This window comes from Nothobranchius furzeri, chromosome 3 (assembly GCF_043380555.1).
Source record: "Nothobranchius furzeri strain GRZ-AD chromosome 3, NfurGRZ-RIMD1, whole genome shotgun sequence".
NCBI lineage: Eukaryota > Metazoa > Chordata > Actinopteri > Cyprinodontiformes > Nothobranchiidae > Nothobranchius > Nothobranchius furzeri.
This window is the reverse complement of record NC_091743.1, coordinates 62,093,625-62,118,528: the sequence shown is the minus strand read 5'-3', so window position 1 is coordinate 62,118,528 and position 24,904 is coordinate 62,093,625. Positions and strand designations below refer to the sequence as shown.

The 24,904-nt window shown below is 40.2% G+C and overlaps 1 protein-coding gene across 1 annotated transcript; it reads left to right on the top strand.

The window, feature by feature from the left end:
• The first annotated feature begins 983 nt into the window (after positions 1-983).
• LOC107385314 (mitogen-activated protein kinase kinase kinase 12) lies at positions 984-22,517 on the top strand. Its single transcript, XM_015959118.3, has 14 exons — positions 984-1,149; positions 4,957-5,498; positions 8,159-8,342; positions 8,546-8,737; positions 8,933-9,091; positions 12,111-12,269; positions 12,363-12,471; positions 14,983-15,092; positions 17,018-17,134; positions 17,285-17,419; positions 17,520-18,228; positions 18,474-18,541; positions 21,875-22,175; positions 22,259-22,517. The coding sequence occupies exons 2-14, from the start codon at positions 4,997-4,999 to the stop codon at positions 22,340-22,342; spliced, it is 2,829 nt and encodes a 942-aa protein (XP_015814604.3). The 5' UTR covers positions 984-1,149; positions 4,957-4,996; the 3' UTR covers positions 22,343-22,517.
• The last annotated feature ends 2,387 nt before the right edge of the window (positions 22,518-24,904 follow it).

Here is a 24,904-nt window from a genome sequence, read left to right as displayed (position 1 = left end):
GTTGGAGCTGGCCATGCCCAACCAAACACCCCCCTTAGACTGCTATAAGCTGAAAAACGTCGACATATGGGAGGGGGCTTGAAGTAGAGCTGCTGCTCCTCCAGCAACAGCTCTCTCATGCTTGTGAGAGGGGAATATATGGTAATTTCTCTGTTTGTGACATCACAATCGGGGACTTTTTGAAACAACTTGCTTAAGGCACATAATTGCTAAAGCTAAACACTGACCGAAAGTTGATGAATGTGTTTTTTCATGTCTTGGAGTGTTTACAGAGGCAGTAGAGATGCAGCAAAAAATAAAAATAAAAACTGTTACCTTGGCCAGCCAAACTTACTTTTGGGGGAAATGTTTGGATTCATTTGATGTTTTTATTGCAATGGTGTCAGATAAAGTTGCTCAGGGAAATAAATCACACCTGGGAAAAGTCTTCACATTTATCATCCAGCTCTCACTGTCTCCGAGAAATGGGTCAATAGAGATTGAAAATAACCTGCCCTTCAGTTTCCAGTGTGTGGCAGACGGAGATTACGGCACCAGTTACAGCGCGGGGGCGTTAATAGGGTTTGAAGGGATTTACATGGTGCTGTCCAGTCAAATGCGGCATGCTTTGGGGATGACATCATTTTGATCACCTCACATACCGGCTGACCCCTTCCACATCCTCCTCCTCCTCCTCCTGAGAGTGAAGTCTCACAAACCTCCAGCTCCACCTGAGCGCGTCTCACTGCATGGACTGCGCTCGTTACAGCGCGCATGTCTCATCTGGAGGACGCTGCTGCTATGGCACCACCTCCCTCCCTCCCTCCCTCCCTCTCATCCATCTCTTCCCTCCTCATCAGTCGTGTTTACTATAGCTAAATGAGATGCTGGTATAAGACCCTGAGTGTGCGCAGATTGCGTCGTTAAAAGGTAATGGAAACGGAGGAGGCAGTGGCAGGAAAACAAGCGAATCAAAGGAGCGAGTCTGTGTTTCACCGTTCGCTGGATTTAACGCTGCTGAGGAACCTCTCGGTGCAGATGGAGAAGAAGATGGAGCGTGGATGCTGGTGCTAGGAGCAGAAAAGGAACACTTATTTTGTAGATAATTATATTTAAACTAACCAGGAAAAGGCACGCGCTTGTATCCAACAACGATGGATCCCCGCTGAGGTAAGAATCGATGATTTGCATCAATCATTCGGAGAAACACAAGAACAGGGCAGATATATTTCACAGAAAATAAAAACAAAAACATGCTTTTATTATTCTAAACTGTCAGCGTGTTTTAGCAGTAACGTAAATCCAGGCTGTCGGTGAAGCTTCAGAGAGGAAGAGGAAACGATGCGCCTCCGACCTGTCCATGACGCACTGGCCCGTAACAGCACGCAGCCTGCCTGCAGCTCCCGCAGCTGATACCTCTACATCCATGAAGTCAGTCAGTCAGAGATTAAAAAATGGACTGTTGAGAGACAGGAGCATTCGGATGTGAATGATGACTTACACCAGATGGGTCTCAGATGTCGGGTTTGTCTTTGGCGCAGAAAATTATAATGAGGAAGATGTATCCAGACTTAAGGGATTGTGGTCATGCTTCATCTTAATGATTCCTCCTATGCTTTATTTGTATCTATATCAGTAATTTATTAATTAGAACAACATTTTTTGGGTGTGTGTATGAGTGGCAGATTCTTTAGTAAATAGTAAATGGCCTGTATTTGATATAGCGCCTTCTAGAGTCCTGTAACCCCCCCAAGGCGCTTTACAGTACAATCAGTCATTCATCCATTCACACACACATTCACACACTGGTGGGGATGAGCTACAATGTAGCCACAGCTGCCCTGGGGCGCACTGACAGAGGCCAGGCTGCCAAGCACTGGCACCACCGGTCCCTCCGACCACCACCAGCAGGCAACGTGGGTTAAGTGTCTTGCCCAAGGACACAACGACAGCGACAGACTGAGCAGGGCTCGAACCTGCAACCTTCCGATTATGGGGCGAGCACTTAACTCCTGTGCCACCGTCACCCCAGTTTAGTCTCAGTGAGAGTGTGCATTTGGCTGATCTGATACCCGCAAGACTCCTTGACATTTTATTTACTGAAGATATAAGTTTGTTGTTATAAAACAGTAAATATTAAAACCATGCAGTAAAATCGTGCTTTGTTTGCTTCCCTTCAAACTAAAAACAATAAATAATAAGTAGAATAAATTGCTCAACAAGGTTCAGACTTTCAGAGTAGAATATTGTAACATCACTGATGGGAATCAATAGTATGTCACTAAATTAATCCAAAAATACTTGTTAATAATAACAGATTTTAGTAATTCTCCAAAAGCTAAAACCTTCCACGTCCTTGCTTTGCTCATTAATGAAAGTGGAGCTGGAGACGGTTATTGAAAGAGCTTTTGTAGAAAATAAAATGTTTTCCTTTCCTCACCAAGCGTGCATTGTGCTTTTGTCCTTGGAGACGTGTGAAGCTTTGAAGAAGCCTGCAGAACTCTCTCATTATCATTGTCTATTCTTATCTTTTTTAATATAGCAGTGACATTATTCCATGTAAACAAGCAGATTGCCAAGCATTACACAGTGCAAAAATAAATATAAGAAGCCTCTTTAGTTCTGGGATGTTGTGGGTCCCATAGCGTTGTCAGCGAAGCCAAGAAGATTGATGATTGTTTTATTTCAGGATTTACAGAAACTGCCTCAGATTTTAAGCTTTTATATTTATGTTTATTTATTTGGCAGAAGCTTTTATCCAAAGCAACGTACAATTATTAACCTATAGGGCATGTTGTGAACTGTGGGGGAAACCGGAGTACGCAGAGGAAACCCACGCATGCATGGGGAGAACATGCAACTCCATGCAGAAAGGTCACAGCCGAGTTTCGAACCTGCAACCTTCTTTCTGAGTGGCAACAGTGCTAACAACTGCACCACCATGCAGCCCAACCCCCTTTTATGTCACAAATCCTCCAGTCATAACTCAGCCTTGACTATGTGCTTCACCAGTTTCAGCCTAAATACAAGCTTAATTATGATTATGATTATTGGACATTTGGTCCAATTATGTTTATCTTCAGAATTATTTATTTAAAACGTGTTGATTCAGGTTTAAGGGCTGATACAGATTTCTTTTTCTGGAACAGTTCTAACTTGACAGTTTATCTTAAAGGGGACATGTTATCTAAAACTCACCTTTATTATCTTTTTGTGCTGCCATGTGAGTCTCTACTGCCTCAGTAAACACCCCAAACCTGAAAACAGTTCATCTATCCGTTTTCTGTCAGTGTTTGGTTTTAGGAAATATGTGATTAAAACAAGCGATTTCAAAAAGTTTGTGACATCACAAACAGGGAAAAAAAGAACCACTTCTCACGTGCAAGAAAGAGCAGCTGGTGAATGAGCAGCAGCTCTTATCCGAGCCCCTCCCAGATATCAGAGCTTCTCAGCCTATAGCAGCCATGAGCGGAGCATTGGTAGCATGACCAGCACTAGCTTTTATTCTTAAGTTGCTTTCAAAGGATACGCCATGGTGGCACATCAAGGTAACACTGCTGCCTCGGTGTGTCCTTTGAATGTGCCTTGGCGACATTGTGAAGTGAGAATATTTCGGCATTCATGACATCAAGCTTGATAATGTTACCACAATGCTGGACTTCTGAATAAAGGTCACGCCTTTGCGCAACATATTATGATGTCTTGATCATATATGGAATGTCCACCAAGCCCCAGCTGGCAATGGTATTTAAAATGCAAGTTAAACACGAGGAGTCCATTTCACACTTGTTAACAGTATCAGCTGAGACAGCAAACTGGTGAGATGCAGAGTTCTGGGTGATTCTGTCCATTAGAGCTTAACAAAACATGCTAAATAGTTTATGTAAGACTGGGAAGGACAGCCACAGCTTTTGGAGCGGCTTGCAAAAAAAAACTTTAGAAGAGTGGCCTCAACTGGAACAAAAATAAGTAGTGTCCAAGCTAGAAGGATGTCCGCATCAAGGACACATCCACAGAGCACAAAAATGTGAACTCCTTTCCCATACTCCCTTTATACAACCATTGTGTAATCTTTTCTAAAAAACACAGGATCTTGGTACATTGTTGCCACAGGCTGACCACTCATGAATGACCAAGGCTCTGTGATGTTGCGTACACTTTGCGTCAAAGTGGCGGTAACGTTTTTCAAAACGAGCTTTAAAGTGTCAAAGCCCTGAAACGGCTCATGAAAATGTCAAGAACAGAATCGCTTGCTTCTGTTGCTTGATGTGAGAGGGATTTTGCGCAAAGAACTTCATGATCATGTTTGATATAGACCATAGAACAATGACAACTTAATCAAAAGGTCCTGTTAGAGAGTTGACAAAATACTGTTTGCCCCCATTTCTAATCAACTTGAAAATGAATTTTCTCAAAGTAAAATCCTCCACATGTTAGCATGAATCACAACGTAGACATGGTGAGTTCATTGACTGGGAATTATGTGGTTTTGGTTTTACTTTGCTGCTTTACAGTAGTGCATTTATGGACCCAAAACATTTTTACTTAGATCTAACAGAGTCAAACCTAATGCAGCGGCTCCCAACCTTTTTCCATGAGGAACCCCTTACCGGTGTTGAAAACGAACCAAGGACCCCCCAAGCCCATCACCCAACCACAAGTACACATCAAAAATGTTTAATTACAAACTCTACACAGGCATACTGTGCTGTACCTCCTATACAGATTTTGATAATGCTATTGGGGGTGTTATTGGGATTTTATACATGTACATTTTACAAATATAATCTTAATAACTCAACAACATCAGCATGGACAAAGTTGTAGGGATCCCCGTTGGGGGTCACGGAACCCAGGTTGGTAACAACTGCTGTAATGGTGCTTAAAAATAACCTAACCTAGTACTCATATTAGATCTATGAACTAGAAAAGCTTTTTTTTCAGGTTATAACATTTGTATCTATCTCTGTCTTCAAGGCTCCTGCTTCTTCGATCATTTTGATGACCTCTGCCCCTCATGGCTCTCATCCATGAACCTCGTGCCCCCTCACCCTCCCTCTCTGGCTTCAACACACCCCTCTCCGACCCCCCATCTTTTCGCCGCCTCGATGCCGAAACACCCTGCACGCCGGAAATGGACCTGACCCCGACCCAGTGTGTCCTCAGAAATGTCCTCTCTTTAGATACCGGGGGTGCCGTGGAGCCCGGGGGTGATGGAGGAGGTGGAGGAGAGGGGAAAAGCACCAGACACAACCAGACGCCCAGCGAGGAACAACAGGAGCACTTTGCCAACAGTGTGCTGAAACTACATGAGCACGATGGAAGCAATGAACACATGGAAGGAGAGGGGCAGGAGGCGGACAGCTCTGTGGTCAGGAGCCAGGCGGATGATGCCAGGTTACAGTGCCAGTCCACGGGAGGGGGAGGGGGGTTTCTAGAAGGGCTCTTTGGGTGCTTGCGGCCTGTCTGGACTATGATCGGCAAGGCCTACTCCACGGAGCACAAACACGGCCTGGACGGTATGTCTTTATTTCTGTTTAACTAATGTCAGCCAGTCTTTCCAGTTTGGTTTCAGTTCAAAGCTTTGAACTGCTAATTAAACCATCTTATCTCCCAGTTTAATTACAATAGACATTATGTAGAAAAATTACTCCCACAAAGGCCAAGCTGTAAACTGACTCCCTAAAATAAATTAGCTGAATCCAGAAAAGGAAATTCTATCAAAGCTGCAAAGGCCCTATTTCCCCTGATACCCCCCCCCAATAATCCCACCCATTTGCCACGCTTGTGCCCACCTCCCACCACATAACCCCCCTCCACCCACACATACACACAGACACACAGTGAAGCTAGCTCCCTGTGACACTGTGTTGTTTATGTCTGCAGCCACTACAAAAGCACAGGGCTCCCCGGGGACTCTTCCAAATCTGCTTCATGAATAATGCATGACCATGCTCTGACCCTATGCCTCTCATCTCTATTAACACAAAACCTGACACACACACACACACACGCACACGCACACACACACACACACACACACACACACACACACACACACACACACACACACACACGCACACACACACACACACACACACACGCTCAAACGTGGACAAGCAGGAGCCAAAAGATGAATGCATGCATACATAAATGCATCTGCAAATACAAGCACTTAATAACCAACACTGATATTAGCATATAAAGTCAGATGAAATGCCAAACCTGGAAAGAAAGAAAAAAGGATAATAACACCGCACCTGACACCAGACATGGAGGTGGCAGCTTTCCACCTCCCCTCCCCTCCTCCTTCCATCCCTTATTGTCTCTCCTTTTCATCTTGTTCTGTTATCACTCGCAGCCCATCTGCACCTCGCCTCTTCCCTCCTCATCACACAATCAGGGAGTCACACACACACACACACACACTCGTGACACTAAAACAGATATAAAAAATGAAATAAACACAGCTTTTTGCTGTACCAGCCCACCTCACATCTAAACTCCCATTTTCTACTGTTGACTGAAGGAAATTACGTATCACAATAAAACCAAGGATGTTATTCCTCCAATTTTCTGAGGGATGAAGGGTTTCAGGCTGAATCTGGTTTTGTTTCAAACAGAAAATGGAAAATAGGAGGAGATCCTAATGTGTCATTTGAGGCCTGCTGTCTTTACTGTAGTACATTTGAGGAGCTCATGTAGAGAAGGAGTCCACAGTCAATCATTGGAGGTCATTAATCATTAATACCATCCTCATTAATATGATAAATGCGCCTGAATGCAGCTCACTCTGCTGCTGTTCTTCCTGGGTCGAGATCAGCAGCAGAGCAGTCGGTACACTTTGTGTTTATTAACAGGCTGTCTTCAGACACATGGACCCCTGCTGACCTATGGGGAATCCCCCCCCCCCCCCCCATACCACACACACACACACACACACACACACACACACACACACACCAACCACTACTGCTTCTCCTCCTCTCTGTTCACCCTACAACCGCATTAGCTTCTCAAATCCTGTCCTTCCTCCTAACCCCTCCTGAGCATTGGACCCGTTTCCTATCTTCCCACAATGGCAGTAAGCAGGATTTAGGGGCTGAGGGGGAATTACCCACGAGAGATTAGAGCGTCCCTGTCTGTCTGTTTATAGCCCCAAGTCTCAGGTTAGGAGGTTCATCACCAGAACAAGATATCAGCTGAGGTTGTGTGCTGCCGGGGCTTCAGGCAGATGTAATGTTCTGCTACAAAATGATGCAGTTAAATTATTTACGTTTGGCTTTCATTATAGTCTCTGCTATATACGGCTGTTTTTTTTTTTTTCATCTTTTGATTACTTTTAGTGATGTTTATTGGTTTTAAAACTAATGATCCAGACTTTTTTGTATTATTGCCAAGATGGTCCCTGCATTGGAACTAGACCTTGAATGACATAACTTAGCTTTTTATTCCCTGTTTTAGTTTGTAACTTGCTTGTTAGCAGTTTAAGCTTAGCATTGAGCAACATCAGTAGCATTTACTAATGATTTGCAGTTCACACGATCACTATATATTTATTGGTAGTGTAAAACAACCACTTCTCTGTTGTTATTGAGCTGCTAACCTCTCACATCAGTGGCCTGTTGCTAAATATGTGAGTGCATACCGAACGGAAGACCCAGGTTAGTGCGGTGAGACCAACAACTGGAAGATCCAGTGGTTGCTGTTGGTCCGAAAGCAACTATTGGCGGAGGTTTTTAGACAAATGCGAGAGAACCACATCATTTTTTCATCTCTACTCTATATTTACAGCAATATGGTGTTAGAACATTAAGAGGCATGAAAAAAATGATTTAAGCTCATTTGTTTTCCAAATTTGCCATTGTAGCTTCAACTGCGTGTTCACAAATCAGAAAAATTTAGGCTGATAATGCTAAAAATGTCTCATTCTGATCACTAACCAGCGTTTTAGTGCATTTCTATTGAAAATAATTAATTTTCATCTTCTAGAGATGTTTGTATTTTCTAAACGTGGAATAAAAACAATCTCATTCGCCTTTCTCTTCAAAGTATCATATTTGAGGCGTAACCTCACCATATGATTTAGGTTTTAATCCAGGTGAAACTGATCTGAACTGAATATTTTTGTATTAGTTGCTAAAAAATATTAAACTCAACAGTTTGTTTCTCTTTTCAGAGGAGTGGGAAGTCCCCTTTGAGGAGATATCGGACCTGCAGTGGGTGGGTAGCGGAGCCCAGGGTGCTGTCTTCCTCGGCAAATTGCACGGACAGGAAGTGGCTGTGAAAAAAGTGCGTAACATCAAAGAGACAGACATCAAGCACCTACGGAAGCTCAAACACCCCAACATCATCATGTTTAGGTGAGTGATTTGTTTAATTATGACTTAAGAAACTCGAAAACGTCATTTAAACCCTAAATGTTTTTTATAAATCTTTAGAAAATCTCTATGCATAAGATTATTAGAGATGATTATTAAGATCTTGCGTTTTCAAATGAAATTATGGTATAGAAAAACTTGTCCAGTTACTTTATCTTACTCATCGTTTCTACTTTTTCTCTCAGGGGGATTTGTACCCAGGCTCCTTGTTACTGCATCATCATGGAGTACTGTGCTCAGGGACAGCTGTATGAGGTGCTGAGAGCGGGAAGGCAGATCATGCCGTCCCTACTCATGGACTGGGCCATGGGCATCGCCGGGGGGATGAACTATCTTCACCTCCACAAGATCATCCACAGAGACCTCAAATCACCAAAGTGAGTTATTTTCAGACCCCGATCCTCAAGGGTGGTGAATCCATACGTTTTTCTTTCTGTCAATACACAGAGCAATGATGCGTTATTTGTTTTGCAGACCTGATTAAATGTCTGATTACAGCTGATTTGATTTAGTTGGTTCTTATTTTTGAGTTCCAACTAGCCCAAGCAGGTAAATCTGTCCTTTCATTCCAGCATACTCATCACCTACGACGAGGCGGTGAAGATCTCAGATTTTGGTACGTCCAAGGAGCTCAGTGACAAGAGCACTAAGATGTCTTTTGCAGGGACCGTGGCCTGGATGGCCCCCGAGGTCATCCGCAACGAGCCAGTCTCGGAGAAGGTGGACATCTGGTAAGTGTTGCAACCTTCAGTTTTCATATTTTCCTTTATGATTCATCTTATCAGCCACCAAATCAACCCAGAGCCTTTTTAGCAGTGGTGTACTACAGAGCAGCACCAAGGATCCTGTTTCCAGAAAATCTATTCAACATGATGAATAATATCTCATTACATGAAACTCTAGAGGGTCTCTGTCGTATCTGATGGGTTGCCCTATGTTAAGTCCCGATCCCCCTCACTCCAGTACATTCTCTCTCTCCCTTCTGTTTTCTCTTTTACTGCATCCCCCCATCAGTCCTCCTCTCCATCCTGAAAGGAACGCTGGCTAATTTAATAATTGATCTGCCAGATGCTGCAGTGCTCAGGAGAGGCTGGAATAACCTTCCGAGCCTTCGGATGGGTTGGCCCTCGGCCAGCAGTGCATTAGCCGAGGAGTGAAAATGGGATTAAAAAGCTTTTGATGGTTGAAAGAAAGCAAAGCCTGGGCATGTAGGCTGCATTTTTGTTTAAATCTATGTAAATCGCTTGGTAGCTGTCCATAACACCAAAAAGAGAGCCAGAATTAACCCGGCTGTGGTTAAGCACTCTCATGCGTTGTGTACATTTGTTTATCTTTTCTGACATGTAGCATCAGCTGCTGCTACAAATCCCTTTGATTTTATGTGAAAGTGTTGTAAAATCACATAAAACGCAGCATAATGTGAGATTACCATATGAATATAACGCATATATAATACCTGAGTACTGTTATTTTCATTGACATGACATTATTTACAGTTTACAGTTTAATACAATAAAAAGGCATCAACAAATGCTAAAAATATGAGTATAAGAAAAGAAAACTGTGGGTTAAATATTGATAGACTAAATTTTAGGGGTGGGAATTTAACGTTTTAATTACAATTAATTAATTAGAAAAAAATAACACGTTGAAAACCCCTTGAACCAAAGCACCCCCAGTTGGAGGGGGTGGTAAAGTCTAGCATCACAGTGTAAGCCCTATTTATCAATAAATATCATCAAGCTGCACCTCTAACAAAACTGCAGAGCCTGGGCTACAAGACCATATAAAACTTGTTATGTGCTCTAAACACAACTAAAACTACAGTAAATGAGTCGTGACAAATCACTCTTCATGAAGAAAAGAAAGAATAAAATCAAGATTTTTACCGTTATGTTTTCTAGTTCATAGAAAGCAGGCAGGCAGCAATTTAATCGATATGAACTTTATTACAGCCGGAGGAACAAGCGTACACACAGCATTCATCTTGTAACTTTGAGCAGAACTTCCCCTGAACTCTACACTACACCTCTTTAGCAGTGCTCTGCTGCCAGCTAGTGTTCAGTTCAGTACACTTCACTTACAATTACAGTGTTTACATCTACAAACCCTAACCCTTATCTACACGTTGCTGCAGGGGGCTGGTGTCTATCTCCAGCAGTCTCTGGGCAAACAAGCAGGGTACACCCTGGACAGGTTGCCAGTCTATCATAGAGCACCACAGAGACACACAGGATGAACAATCATGCACACACGCACTGACATCTAAGGACAATTTAAAGAGAACAATCAACTGTGAGAAGAAACCACGCGTACACAGGGAGAACATGCTAATTACTTCCATGCTCCCTGCCTCAAGGAAACAGCGCTAACCATTGCACCACTGTGCAGCTCTTGTTACCTTTATGATTGACCAAAGTAAACAAATAGACCTTGTTGGTGCTTGTTGGTATACTCATTAAAGTGTGGGTATGTTTTCTGTGCCTCACTAACATTATTTTTAATAAAACAATTTTCTTTAGTGCAACTTGCCTTAAATGATTAAAATGTGATTAATCAAGGTTAATTAATCACAAAGATTCTAATTAATTAGATTAATATTTTTTATCGAGTCCTGTCCCTAATAAATATAAAACACACCAAAAAAAAACTAAACTTCAGAATAATGAAAATTGTATAGTAGATACTAATATGGGCTTTCACTAGTCTGAGTATCTTAACAATTTTAGTGTACACCGTTTAAAAATTAAGAATATGTTTACAAAAAATGAAATAGAATCATTTTTACAAGGAAGATAAATAAGACTGTCAGAATCTTCAGTTAAATATTGTGGAAAACTAAAATTAATGTTTGTTGTTTTCTCATTATTTGCTGTCATAATATTAAAAATAGCTTTTCCAGGTAAATGGGAATACATATTAGGTTTTTCAGGATTAATTCAAATTGAGTCAAAGTCAAACTCAAAAATACTTTATTAATCCCAGAAGAAAAGTAAGTGTTGTCGTAACTCAGTCATTTACCTCTTTTCAGGTGTGTTACTCCATTGACTTTATATGATGACGATGATGATGATTAGCTGGTATATGGGTTAGGGTTAGGCTAAAAATGACTAATAAAGGGTGAATGAAGTAAGTATCACAGAACTCTAGAATGTGCTATATAAATACAAGTCATTTACCACTTATAATTATTGTTTTTTTACATTATTATTATTATTATTATTATTATTATTATTATGGCTTTAATATCTCTGCTATCTCTTTATCAGTCATGGACTGATGACACATCTTCTCGTCTCATATAGCAATAAAGATTCAAACCAGCAAGGAGATCCTCACACACACCCGCAGTTATCCGTGCGATGCAATTGGCACCATGGTTACAGTGCACGGTTGTCACAGCAACCCCAAGAGTCACCAGCAACAGGCTTCCTGTAGTTACCCATCTCATGGGGCCAGTGTGTCGTGTGCGGACATCTTTCAGAAGCAAAGTTAAATAATGAAACACTAAACTAGAAAAAAATCCTTTATGAATAAATGTATAATTCAGAAGTTCCTGCTAAATATTTTAGCTAATTCAACAAAATGGACAAAACATACACCTTTATGTAAGCAGGCACCCTCATAATTTAATTAAGAGATTTATTTGTAGCATTCATTTATAGAGTAATAATCCTTGCTGCTTTTTCTTTTATCTTCACTCATCATTATTAATGTGTCTGAAAGATATCGTGCTCCATTTTCCTGAAGGTCATTTGGCGTTGTGCTGTGGGAGATGTTGACAGGGGAGGTGCCCTACAAGGATGTCGACTCCTCAGCTATCATCTGGGGAGTGGGCAACAACAGCCTGCAGCTGCCAGTACCTGACAGCTGTCCAGACAGCTTCAAACTGCTCCTGAGGCAATGCTGGTGAGGGAGGAGGAGGACGTGATAAAACAGGAAAAATAGAAGTGTATAAGACATGAAAGTCATTTAAAAAACAACAAATGTACCTGATTACAGGAACTGCAAACCAAGGAATAGACCCTCATTTCGACAGATACTTCTACATCTCGACATCGCCTCAGCAGATATTTTATCAACCCCACAAGAAACTTACTTTCAGTCTCAGGTGAGTTTTGTCAATCCACTGTTTTCAGAATAACTGTGAATTTTATACTGAGCATTTTAAAATGATGAACCCATTTCACAGCGGACATTTGGACTTCAATCAGTGGGTTGCTCAGGTGAACAAGGGCTGCATTCCATTCAGAATAAGTTCTGTTCCTCAGCAGTTTTACAAAATAACTACAAACTGCAGGAGTGCCATTAGTGGTGAGTTATTTCACCTGAGCTTTCCCTTGCCTGCAAATCAAAACTTCTGCAGTGAAAACGTAATTAAATAAATCAGAAACAAACAAGCCTTTCTGTTAATTTTAAACTTTTTACATGCAACTTTAGACATTAGTGATAAAAAAGCAGGAATGAGGTCAAAGAGCTTTCAACAAGCTATCTTATTTGAACATTTGCAGAAAAAAATACTCATCATCTCTCCATTGTTAACAGATAAATAAATGAGCCTTAAGTGAAGTGCATGTGCTCTGTGGGTCTGATTCATGAACCAGCATCATGGTTTCTTATTCCGCTGTCAAGCTGCTGCTACTCTCTCCAGCCTGATGCAGTAACTTCATGCAGAGCCGAGTGCACGGCTGTAAAGGGGCTCCAGGCCTCCTGGGAGATCACTAATAATACCTGTCCTTTCAATCATGCCCCATTGTTGTTGGATGTTTTTTTTCTCCCCCTCTCTTGTCACACATGAGTGCTGATTTGTGCTTTTATATGAGGGCTACAGTGCACGGGTCAAAGGAAGAACCTTTTTCCACCCCAATCATATAAAAGTGTGATGGGAAAGGAGGGTGTGTGTTTATCTGTGTGCGATTGGGGGTGGTAGAAGCACATTATAAATCTATCAGATCACCACAAACCCAAAATAAAATATAATTCGGTATCCATCCAGAGACCACATATCCATTAATAACTAAAGCACACATGATTGTGTCTGTTTATCTTCTCTGTCTGGTTAAATTTCATGATGGAAAACATAAACCTCGTTCACTCTCTCCACTTCTTCGTCCTTCATGTCTCCCTGCCCCCCTCACTTCTCCCTCTTGTTCCATCCCTACGTAGTTTCCTCCTCTCTGGCCCATAATGGATTTTTCTTGTGACATTAGAAAGAAGAATTTGCTGCTAGAGTGTATTGATTGCTTTAATGGTGGAGAGCAGAGCAAAGGGAGAGGAAAAAGAGGGGACTGGAGACATAGAAGAGTGCACACAGAGTCCATTAGGTTAATAAGAAGCACAAATTCGTACACACTTGCACACGCATGTGCAAGCACACGCTCATAAATCTGGTTTCCTTTGTGCATTGATATGACGAGTTTCAGATAACAGCTGTCATGCTCTGTTGTGCACAAGAAAATGCTCATGCTGCGACTCTCTTCCACTTTTCTTTTTGCATTAATGTCATGTCCATTCACACTTCTGCTCTTTGTGTCTCAATTATTATCTCACAGCCTAATGGGTTTTGTTTCAGTGGCAAAGCTTAATTGTTCTGCAAATTAAGAGGCTTTGTTCCATCTGAATCAATGTGCAGGGGGGTCATCAACACAGAATTTTTATCATTCGATCATTTTTAATTATCTCGCTGACAAAGTGAGAGGTGTCAGGATTCTCAAAGCAGGATTGGATAATAGAGTTAAAAAACAGATTATTAGAAAAATGTATGAAATTAAAATATTTAATTGTGACTAAATGATGATGAAGATACCTTTGGTTTTGTTTTACTGTAATGTGTGATTGCATTCATCTTTCTTTATATTCTTCAGATATAAACAGTTTATTTTTGATTTTGATCATTCTAACATTAGTAGCTTCATTAATTATTGTAATGATACTGAGCTTTATTTTATCATAAGTGTCATTGTGAGACATTCACAACACATACTCATGCAAAATATTTAGTGTTGTGTGAAAATGTGCATAACGTATCGTATCATTGCATGCCTTCAATTAATGTGTGTGTTCTTTAAGATGTTCCACGTAAATAATCTAAAATAGTCTGGAGCTTGTAATTCAAGCTGTGGTGTAACTTTGGTAGCAAAAGCACTAATCAATAGGGGGTGGGACAAGGACGCCGTTTGAAGCGAAAAGCAATATCTCTAAAACTATCATCAAGATTGTTTTTCTTCTGTGACATTTCAAGATGGGAGCTGCACAGTGGTGTAGTGCCTAACACTGTTGCCCTGCAGCAAGAAAGTTCTGGGTTCACATCCCAATCTGGGGTCTTTCTGCATGGAGTTTGCATGTTCTCCCTGTGCATGTGTGGGTTGTCTTCAAGTACTCCGGCTTCCTCCCACAGTCCAAAAACATGACAGTCAGGGTTGATTGGTCTCTCTAAAATTGTCCTCAGGTGTGTGTCTCTGTGTTGCCCTGCGATGGACTGGCAACCTGTCCAGGGTGTACTCCGCCTACTTGCCCGGAGACTGTTGGAGATAGGCACCAGCCCCCCACGACCCTGCGGTTATAGAACGTGGATCGTTGGATGGACTTTCCCTGATCCTTCAGTTTTTGTTTGTCCCACCAGGCTGAGTGGAGAGATGAGGTGAGACATCACTTTGAGAAGATCAAGTCCGAGGGGACGTGTCTTCACAGGCTGGATGAGGAGCTGATCAAGCGCCGTAGAGAAGAACTCAGGTGGGATATGCAGAAAACAGTTATAGAAAGAAGTAAGAACTTAAGACACATCGTGTCTAAAGAGCATGTTCACAGAGAAACTTAGTTTTTTAATAAGATAAGTCACTGAGTTTATCATGCAGGCTGAACATGAAAATTGTCTTCTACCCCAATTTCCTGCATTATTCCCCAAAGGAAAATAGAAGGGGAAACACTACGGTCAGAAAAAGCAACTCAGATCTGTCAAAATGTAAAATTTGCACGTGACGTTTGAGATAACCCTAACCTCATACAAAAATCATGCATGTTGTGTGCAAATAATTGTTCCACGCCACCACTTCTCTTTAGTAATGAACCTCAACTCGAGACCCGCGGGCCCGCCAGACCTTTCTGCCAGGCGCCCCAACCCTTTGGGCCCTAATGTCCCCCAGTTGAGGGACTTTGAAGTTTAGCAGCTAAATTCATGTCCCAAATATTGTTACGTTCTCCAAAGACAACAGTTTAAATGGAAAATAAATCGATTTTAAATACTAATAAATTAAGGTACAATAATACTTTAACTTTATTTTAGAAGAGCATCTGGCCCTCATAGTGTCTGCTGGAAAAAACTCTGGCCCTTGAACAAATTTAATTGAGGACCCCTGCTCTATATAATACTAATCTCTGAATTTAATTAGTTCGACAAGCAAAAATGTCCTTCGGCTGTTTGGCAAGAAGAATGCTGGTGCACATCCCAAAAGAAGGTCAGCTGGTTATAAAAGTATTTTTGGTGTTTTGTAACTAAAATATTCCGTATAAATTGTGTTGTGTTGTATTTAATGTTGTGATTCACCACTGCCAGGGCAAAAACCTCAATCATGCTGATAAACACATAGTTGATCTACTCAAAAACATCAGGAAGAAAATAAGCCATTCAGTCACCAGTAAAAACATAAAGTTTACATAGTTAAAGAATCGTAACTCTGAACAGTCTTTTATTTTGAAATTTACTGGATGCTTTACACTGACACTGTGTGATTTCCTGTCTAGCCCTGCATTAATTACAGAGCTTGACACCTCCCAGTGCAGGACCACAGCAGCTCAGTGGCCTAGTTGTGGAGTGTCCGCCCTGGAACTGGGAAATCAGATTTAAAATCCCGGTCAGGTCATACAAAAGATTTTAAAAATGGAACCCAATGCCTCCCTGCTTGACACTCAGACTTAAGGAGTTGGATTGGGGGTGTTAAACCACCAAATAGTTCCCAAGTGAGGCCGTGTCTGCAGCTTACCGCTCCCCATGGGGATGGGTCAAATGCGGAGGACAATTTTCACCGCACACCAGTGCGTGACAACTATAGGACTTTAATCTTTAATCGGAAACTTAATCCCCCAGAAGCTTGTCATGGCAAAACTAGAACCCTAACTTATATTTAATAGAATGTTTTAGGCACCTCTCTGTGCCCTGGCTAGTGTGAATCAACCCATAGGCTTCAATGGATTCTGTCTGAAGCAGAGACTTGCTGCAGCAGTAACACGCCTTCAGACGCTCTCAGTGTGGATTGGGGGTCAGCATTAACAACTCCACAACGTGGCTGAATTCCCTCAGGCTTGTGTTTTGTGGAGATAAAACATCAACGTTGCAGAGTGAACAGAGGCGGTGAAAGACTTGTGTTGCTGTTAGCCAATCAGAGGCAAGCTGTTCGAATATCATGAATAAAAACGAGTAAGACTCCAGATCTGTTCTGCGCCCACACTCCTCCAGCTAACTTCTACTTTCTGAAACAGGAGCGCCAGAGCTTTTCCACAGAAAATAACTTACAAGGCATATTACAGACCAGAACAGATTTATCGATGCAAGTCAAAGAGAGCATTAAATCTGTGTGATAATTACAATCGTATTAGGAACCGTTGTAGATTATGCTTGTTTCTGCAGATTTATGACATTTCCCCACTTTCTCTGCATGCAGACACGCTCTGGACATCCGGGAGCACTATGAGCGGAAACTGGAGAGAGCCAATAACCTTTACATGGAACTCAATGCTATCATGCTACAACTGGAGATCAAAGAAAAGGAACTTCTCAAGTAAAAAAACTGAAATCCTTTTTCTTTAACAGACGCATCGGGTCTATGTTTTTGAAATCCCTGCATAGATCCTGAAATGCTTCTGACTGTTTAGCAGCTCTGTGCACACAACTTTTTTAATGAATAATAATGAATGTTTTTCAATGGCAGGAGGGAGCAGTCACTTGACAAGAAGCATCCAAGCTGCTTCAAGCACAGCTCCAGACAGTCGGCCTCCTCCATCTCGATGGAGAAACTCATGAAGAAACGTAACGTACCTCAGAAACTGCCCTCACACAACAAGAGGTGAGAAAAGTTATTTGCAATTACAGCTTTTATTTGAACTCATAGTAAATGTTACAAGATACTAAGAATCATGTGCATCCTGACCTTTTTTTTTTTCTAGACCAGACCTATTGAAATCAGAGGTCATCCTCCCCAAACTGGACTCATCCATGACGCAAGTCACCATCCCCACCAAGGGCTCTACGTCCCCAGGGCGCTCCCGCCGAGGAAAACCCCGCTACAGGAAGGCTGGCAAAGGCAGTAGCGGTGACTTAGCTCAGCTTAAAGCCACTCTGTCCTCATCATTGGCAATGATCAACGCCACCTCATCCATTCCGAGCAGTAAGCACTGTTTGGACCCCAGCGTGGCGCTCAGAGGCCTGCAGCATGACTTGCTGGAAAAAAAGATGTCCTCCTCCAGTCCAGACCTCATCTCGACCACCTTAGAGGCTGAAGGGCGGAGAAAAGGGCAGGCCAGGCCGGGGCTGGACAGGGCGGGTAGTCAAAGCGCCTCAGCCGGGCTGGAAGAGAGCAGAGGTACTGATGGACAGGACAGTCGTGATGTTAGGGTAGCGACTGATGACCTGGCAGAAACACCCCCACGCAGTGACACGCCCAGTGAAGACGCAGCATCTATTCCATTCTCCAGTAGCCCTGATTCACCCTGTGGAAGAGGGGCAGCAGCGAGCAGGTCTTCTGGGCTCGGGAACGCTCGTGTGCCCCATGAGGGAGAGGAGAAAGAGGAGGGGACAGTAATCACACGCTCACCTAGAAGTCAGCGCCTCACACCGGCAGCGCTGCTCTACAGGGCAGCGGTCACACGCAGTCAGGTCAGACTCACAATGTGACCCATTTTTACCTTCAAAATATCCATTATCGACATTTATTTCTAAAGGATTTGAACATACATATTACTTATCTGTTTCTTTGTACTACCCAAGTTATGAGACTGTAGTATGAAACAAAACAGCTTTTAGAGAAACAAAACTTAACTTTTCCTTCACAAGGCAGTTCCTAAATCTCAGATCTACTAATTAGAGAAATTAAAATGTGGTTTTTTTTTGTCCCGCAACAGAGACGTGGAGTCTCCTCAGAGGAAGAGGAGGGAGAAGTAGACAGTGAGGTGGAAATGCCAAGGAGACGGTATGAGTTCTTAAAGGAGATATATTATGCAAAACTCACCTTTTTAATATTTTTACTGCCCTTCTAATAACTACAAATGTGAGAAAAAAATGCATCCATCAATTTCCTGTCAGTGTTTAGTTTAAAGAAGTATGTACTTAAAAGAAGCAGTTTCAAGAAGTCTCCTTTTGTGATGTCACAAACTGGTAAATTAGAATAGAACTAGATAAATTGCATTTCTTGCAGAAATGCTGTTTGAATGCTGGATAGCTTAAACTGTTAGCTGAATCAGCTTAATAGCTGAACTGACACTGAAAGTAAGCAAAACTGTCAAAATGAGCTGAATGTTTTGAAATATTTAGAAGCAAAAAGCACCAAAAAGTGAATAAAGCACAAAAATTTAAGAACGGAGAAAAAAATCCTAAACAGCAGAAAACTGAAATCTGAACAATATTTAAAAATCTGGACAGCAAAAATGTCTAAACACTTGTTATTTGAGTAGGACTAGTTTAACAGTTTAATTTTTATATTTAGCTGAACTGTGAAATGATTCAGAAACTGATTGTTGAAGCTGCTGAATAGCTGAAATGAAGCTGAAACTAAGCTAAACTGTCAAAATGAGCTGAATGCATTTAATGATTTAGAAGCAAAAATCACCAAAAAGTGTAATAAAGCTCATAATGTAGGTGAAGAATGGCGAAAAAAATGCTAAAAAACAAACAAAATCTGAAATATTTGAATATTGTTTAAAAACTAGACAGTTGAAATGTTTACACACCTGGCATTTAATAGTAACATTTTCACAATTAGCTGAACAGTGCATTTTAGAAACATTTGCTGATATCTGAAACTGATAGATTAACATATGTTCAGATTGTGTAATGGATGGATGGATGGATAGATTCATTAGACCAAGACGATCAATTTGCTGCTGGAGAGCATAACTCTTTATCCATAGATTTGCAACACCTCTAATTCCATAACTATTTAGTTTCTTCAGTAACACGTTATGATCCACGGTATCAAACGCTTTTTTAAGTCAAGAAAAACTCCTATCGAATATTCTTTTTTTTTTCAATTGCTGTTACTATCTTCTATGTAAAGTCGATGAGTGAATGTGTTGCTGTCCTTTTTCTCCGAAATCCATATTGTTGTTCACACAATATGCTGTGTTTTGTAATAAAGTTTTCCAGCCTTATAAGGAATAGTTTTTCTAATATTTTGGAAAATTGTGGTAGTAATGAGACCGGCCTATAATTTGAAAGTAGCTGTTTATTGCCAGATTTAAATATAGGTATAACTTTAGCTATTTTCATCTTGCGGGGAAATACACCTGTTTGCAGTGATAGGTTACCAATGCGAGCAATAGGTTTTGATATACAATCTATTAAGTCTTTAATTAGAAACATTTGGAGTCCATCACAATCAGTGGATTTCTTACTTTTAAATTTGTTAACAATATCAATAATTTCTCTTTCATCTGATTATTTTATAAATATGGTTTCCTCAATATTTATGGTCTAACTCTATGTTCCCATTTCGCTCGGAGACAACAATATCCCTTGCTAATTCAGGACCCACAATCACAACAATTATATTAAATTAATTTGCTATTATATTTGCATCACCGGTCACTGTGTTTTTGTTGTCCAAAAATTCTGTCGGATAATTCTTGTCACTGCTTCTATGTGTAATAATAGTGTTCAGTATTTTCCAAGTTTCCTTTACATTACTTTTATTTTCCTCCAAAATCTTACTGTAATGAGCTTTTTTACTGTTTCTCAATATTGTAATTAATTTATTTTTGTATTTTTTATAGTTTAACTCGCTCTCTAGAGTTTTTTTTCTTAAGAAATTTTCTATATAACATATTTTTCTTCTTATATGCTTGGAGTATTCCTTTTGTTACCCATGGTTTTTCCCTCTGATTTTGTTTCACAGGTTTTATTTTTAATGGACAATGCTTCTCAAACAAAGTCGACAAAAAACTTCATAGGCTGCATTTACATTGTCGATTGTTGTTACCCTTTCAATTTCAATATCATTTATCCTCAGATTAGAGTGGTGAGAAAGATGTTTTTAATTTTGAATATTCTCAAAGAAATGAAGAAAACGGCCACAATGTTTGGAGTACATTAATGAATTATAGCTCAAAACGAAGGTATATCCGTTAGCTGCAAGCCAGCGTGCATCTCATTTCAATCGGACTTACGGTTTTCTCAAGACAATGCCAGAAATGGAGCAAAGGAGGGTCATTGCTCCTATCTCTGCTCATTATAATTTTTGTGATTTTTTCTGAAAATCTCAAGCCGTACCTCAACTTCTACCTGTGATTTTAGAAAAACTGTAATAGATATCAAAGACTTTTTAACCAGTAATAGCTGAAAGTCTTGTGAGTTTGTTGAAACTTGAAAGAAGTCTCTAGGTTAAAGTTAATCTATAAGAGTAAGAGTTCAAATAAGTGATAGGATTGAGCTGAAATTTGAGCAACCCCATTCATTTCAATGAGACCAAAGATCACAGAAAAAGCTGAATTTCTCAAAAAGTATAAATTATTTTAATTCCAAAAGTCATTGCTGGCATAAGCTGAACGAGGTGAACGTTTTGATACCAAAATTTTGTAAATAGTTGAAGAATTGTGTAAGTAGTTAAATGCCAAAAAATGTATGGAAGCAGAATAATAAACTATAAAGAGAAACAGGATTGTTTGAATGCTTTACAGCATTCAAACAATTACCTCTCACGTGCAAAAGAGAGCTGCTGCTGGAGAAGCAGTGGCTCTGCTAAAAACCCCTCCCAAATATCTGAGCTTTTAACCCTCTGGAGGCAGGTGTTGCAGATTAGTAACGTTAAACCTACCAGGTTACTCCACATACGCATTTCATGAGCATTTTTTAACTCAGAAGTACCCCTGAAGGACTTAGTTGTTCGTCCTTTTAACAAAACTTATTTTGAGCCTGAGAGGGTTAAACAGGGATCGGTGAGTGTGGTCAGCTCCAGCTTGTTTTCTTAAAGTGACAGAGCCCTTAAAACAACTCATTATGGAAGGCACTAAAAATGTCAAGAATAAAACCGCTTAAATTGTTTTAAGTGAGAGGAATTTGGTGCAGATTTTTACGAACGTATAACTTAAGAATAAAGTAATCATATGTCCCCTTAAAAACACCACAAAGAGTTCCTGAACACTCATCCTCCTCAAACCTTAAAAAAGTAGAAACCTCCAAATTTAAGCATGGATAATTACATATGACGCTTTCATCTCCTACTGTTCTGCCTTCATTTTTGCATGTATTTCCCTGTTTATTGATGAATTTATAAGAATTCAAGCCACATCTTCTTGTCCGTCTCACACAGGCGAACTGTGAGCATCACCAAGTGTCAGTCCCTCTCGAACTTCAGCTTAGAAAACCTGTCAGTGTCAGATGGAGAGGAGGGAAACACCACTGATCACTCCCACAGTGGCACGCCCGACGTAGTCAGCACCAACACAGACGAGCGCCTGGACGACAAAAGTGACGACTTGCTGTCTCAGGGGTCGGAGATTCCAGCCGACCCATCTGACCCGACTCAGCTGGGCTCTGACGGGTTGTCAGAAAAAGAAGCTGTTCTACGACAAGTCAAAACACAACTCGCTTCGAGCGAACATAACTATGAGGTGAGTGAAAGACAAGATAACTAAAAAGAGTCGTATGTTGGGGCAGATATTTAGAATTCATCCCTTTATTTGTGTTGAACCAGGGCCTGTATGATGACTCGGACTGTGACAGTGCAGAGTTGGACCACTGCGGTGCAGAACCCAGCCAACCTCCAACCAACTGGTGACAACCCTCATATCCAGCCAAACATCTGGCCTCTGCTGATCCCCTTCACTCAGAAAACCTGTCAAATTCAGGGCATTCAACAGGGAAAGGACACAGATGCTTCACCCATGGCTTTTCCATAGAAATGAGCTAAAGATCAGCTTTCCAGAGCGTGTCCATGCCTGAGCAACACATGTTTCAGTCTAAGAGGCCAATAACTAGACTCTTTATCACTGCTTGTTGTCATCTTTCATGTAGATATTTAAAATTTTTTCCATTATAAAAATGTGTCATCTTGATTGTTTTTTATATAAACATGATTAGCATTATTCAGGGTTTTTTCCAAGTAGCTCATTCCCCGATGAAGCTTTTCGCACTTAAGTGTCATTAAACTTTTGATACTATTATGCACACGTTTTATTTATTCTTTGACACTGAACTGAGTGAAAGATCAATGTTTACATCTCATTTGTGATTATTTATATTTGGTTTTGTTTTACATTTTCTACTTTGCTTTATTGATATTATTGTAAATATCAAATGTAAAATGAACATTTTTTAAATGTGAGATTGTATAATTTAAGGTGCTGATGTCTCAGTAGGTGGCGCTGTTCTGTTTGACCATGGGCGAGTTTTTGGTGGTAGAATGTAACTGTAGCTGCTGTTCATCATGTCTGATCAGATAGCAGGAACGCTGCCAAGTATTCCACAGTAAAACTAAATCATTGTTTGAGGGTGTATAATAAATATATGTATAAGCATGCTTGTAAAAAGGGATGAAAACTCAAATTTAAAATTCTTGGATATAGACCAAAAACACTAATTTTTTGTAACTAATCAAAACACAAGAACAGATGTGGCAAAAGAAAAAAGATTTCTACAACCAACAATCTATGACAAAAACAACTCAAAATAACAGAAGTTCCTTTTGAAAAGAAAACTATTCCAAATATTTGTAGTATGCCAGTGTAAATGAAAGATAAATATCTCTTTTTAATAAACTAACAGCATTTAACAGCTCTAGTTATACATATTTCTGGCAGTAATTTACTGTTGGCAGGTAAATATAAAAAAACTAATAATAAATGACACTGCTTTATTTTCACGACATCGATAAGGAGGATAGTTTCTAATAGAATTAAGTTTGCACTAACGTTAACCCCTCACCAGCTGAGATCCCTGATGGTTTATTTTTTCAGTCATGTGAGGGCTTCCTGTGAGACAAACAGAATGAAACTGGTGCTGATGTACTCCTTGGAAACTTTTGATAATGAGCTTACTATTCAATAACCTTTCAGGTGACTCAATAAGCTAGAAAAGGCAGCTCGTTTTATTTTACGGTTATTTAGTCAGGCATTAAGTGTTTAAGTTTACATTTGTAGAGCTTTTATAAACTTTTCATGGCCCTAAGATTTGAAGCAAGAAATCATCCCATCAGGGTGAAATGTTGCCAAGAGACCAAACTACTGCCCTCTAGTGTTTCAGTCATGGAAGTGTATGTGTGCTTCCCAGGATGTGGATTTAAACTTCACTCAGTTGGACTTTGAGGGCTTTTTATACATCATTATTGTAAGTGTACAATAAATATATTTAAGAAACGCTTTAAAATAAACTTAAATGTAAAATGTCCACCTGTCTTATTTTGTCATTATATACATACATATTACATCAAGATGTAGTTTTAAACAACACACACACTAGGGGTGGGACATGATTAAAAAATTTATCTCATTAATCAGAGGCTTTGTAATTAATTAATCTTGATTAATCGTTCAAGAAAATTTGCCCATCAGCAATTTAATAAAACTAATGAATCAAACATGTAACCTAAAGTTTTTTTAATCTCTAAAAAATTTTTTATATTGGTGGTAGAATGTATGTTTGGTATGAAACTGATCCTTACTGGAGACAATGGCTAATAGGTTTGATGCCAACAAGGCTAGCTCAAGTCTGAAGAGCTACCATTAATATTTCAGTATGTGAATTTTTAATGTGTCTGATAAAGGCTCATTTCCCACCAATTTCTAAAGTCAATTTGACTCATTTTGTTGCTTGAAGACTTCTTTAGATGTTCAGTTCAAGAAGTCCAGCCGTCCCAGGACTATCTTAGATAAATGATAATTCACTTCAACATCAGAGTGAGACAAATGTGATTTCTGCCAAGCTTCTTCGTTCATTGTGATTTTACATCCAAAAAGTAGTTAATCAGAGTGCTAACAGACTTCCTGTGTTCATGGAAGACATTTTAACCTTTCAGCATTTATCAGGACCAGCTTACTTACAACAAAATTCTTAATGACATGTGTGGTTTGAGCATTTTACATCTTTATTTCAGCTTTTTTTTAAAACAATATGTGACACCCAGGTCTACAGTCTCAAACAACGTGCACAAAAGGTTTTCTGTCCTGCAAATTAAAAACAAATCTGAGTCGAGCAAAGCAAAGAGCAGGAACCTTGTGTTAACTCACAACCCTTTTCTTTGTTTAGTTCAAAGAATAAATCGTTTCACTCCTCAGCCTCATCATATTTATTTGACCAATCAGTGTCCAGAAGTTATTTCCACTTTGGTAGTTTTAAAAAAAAA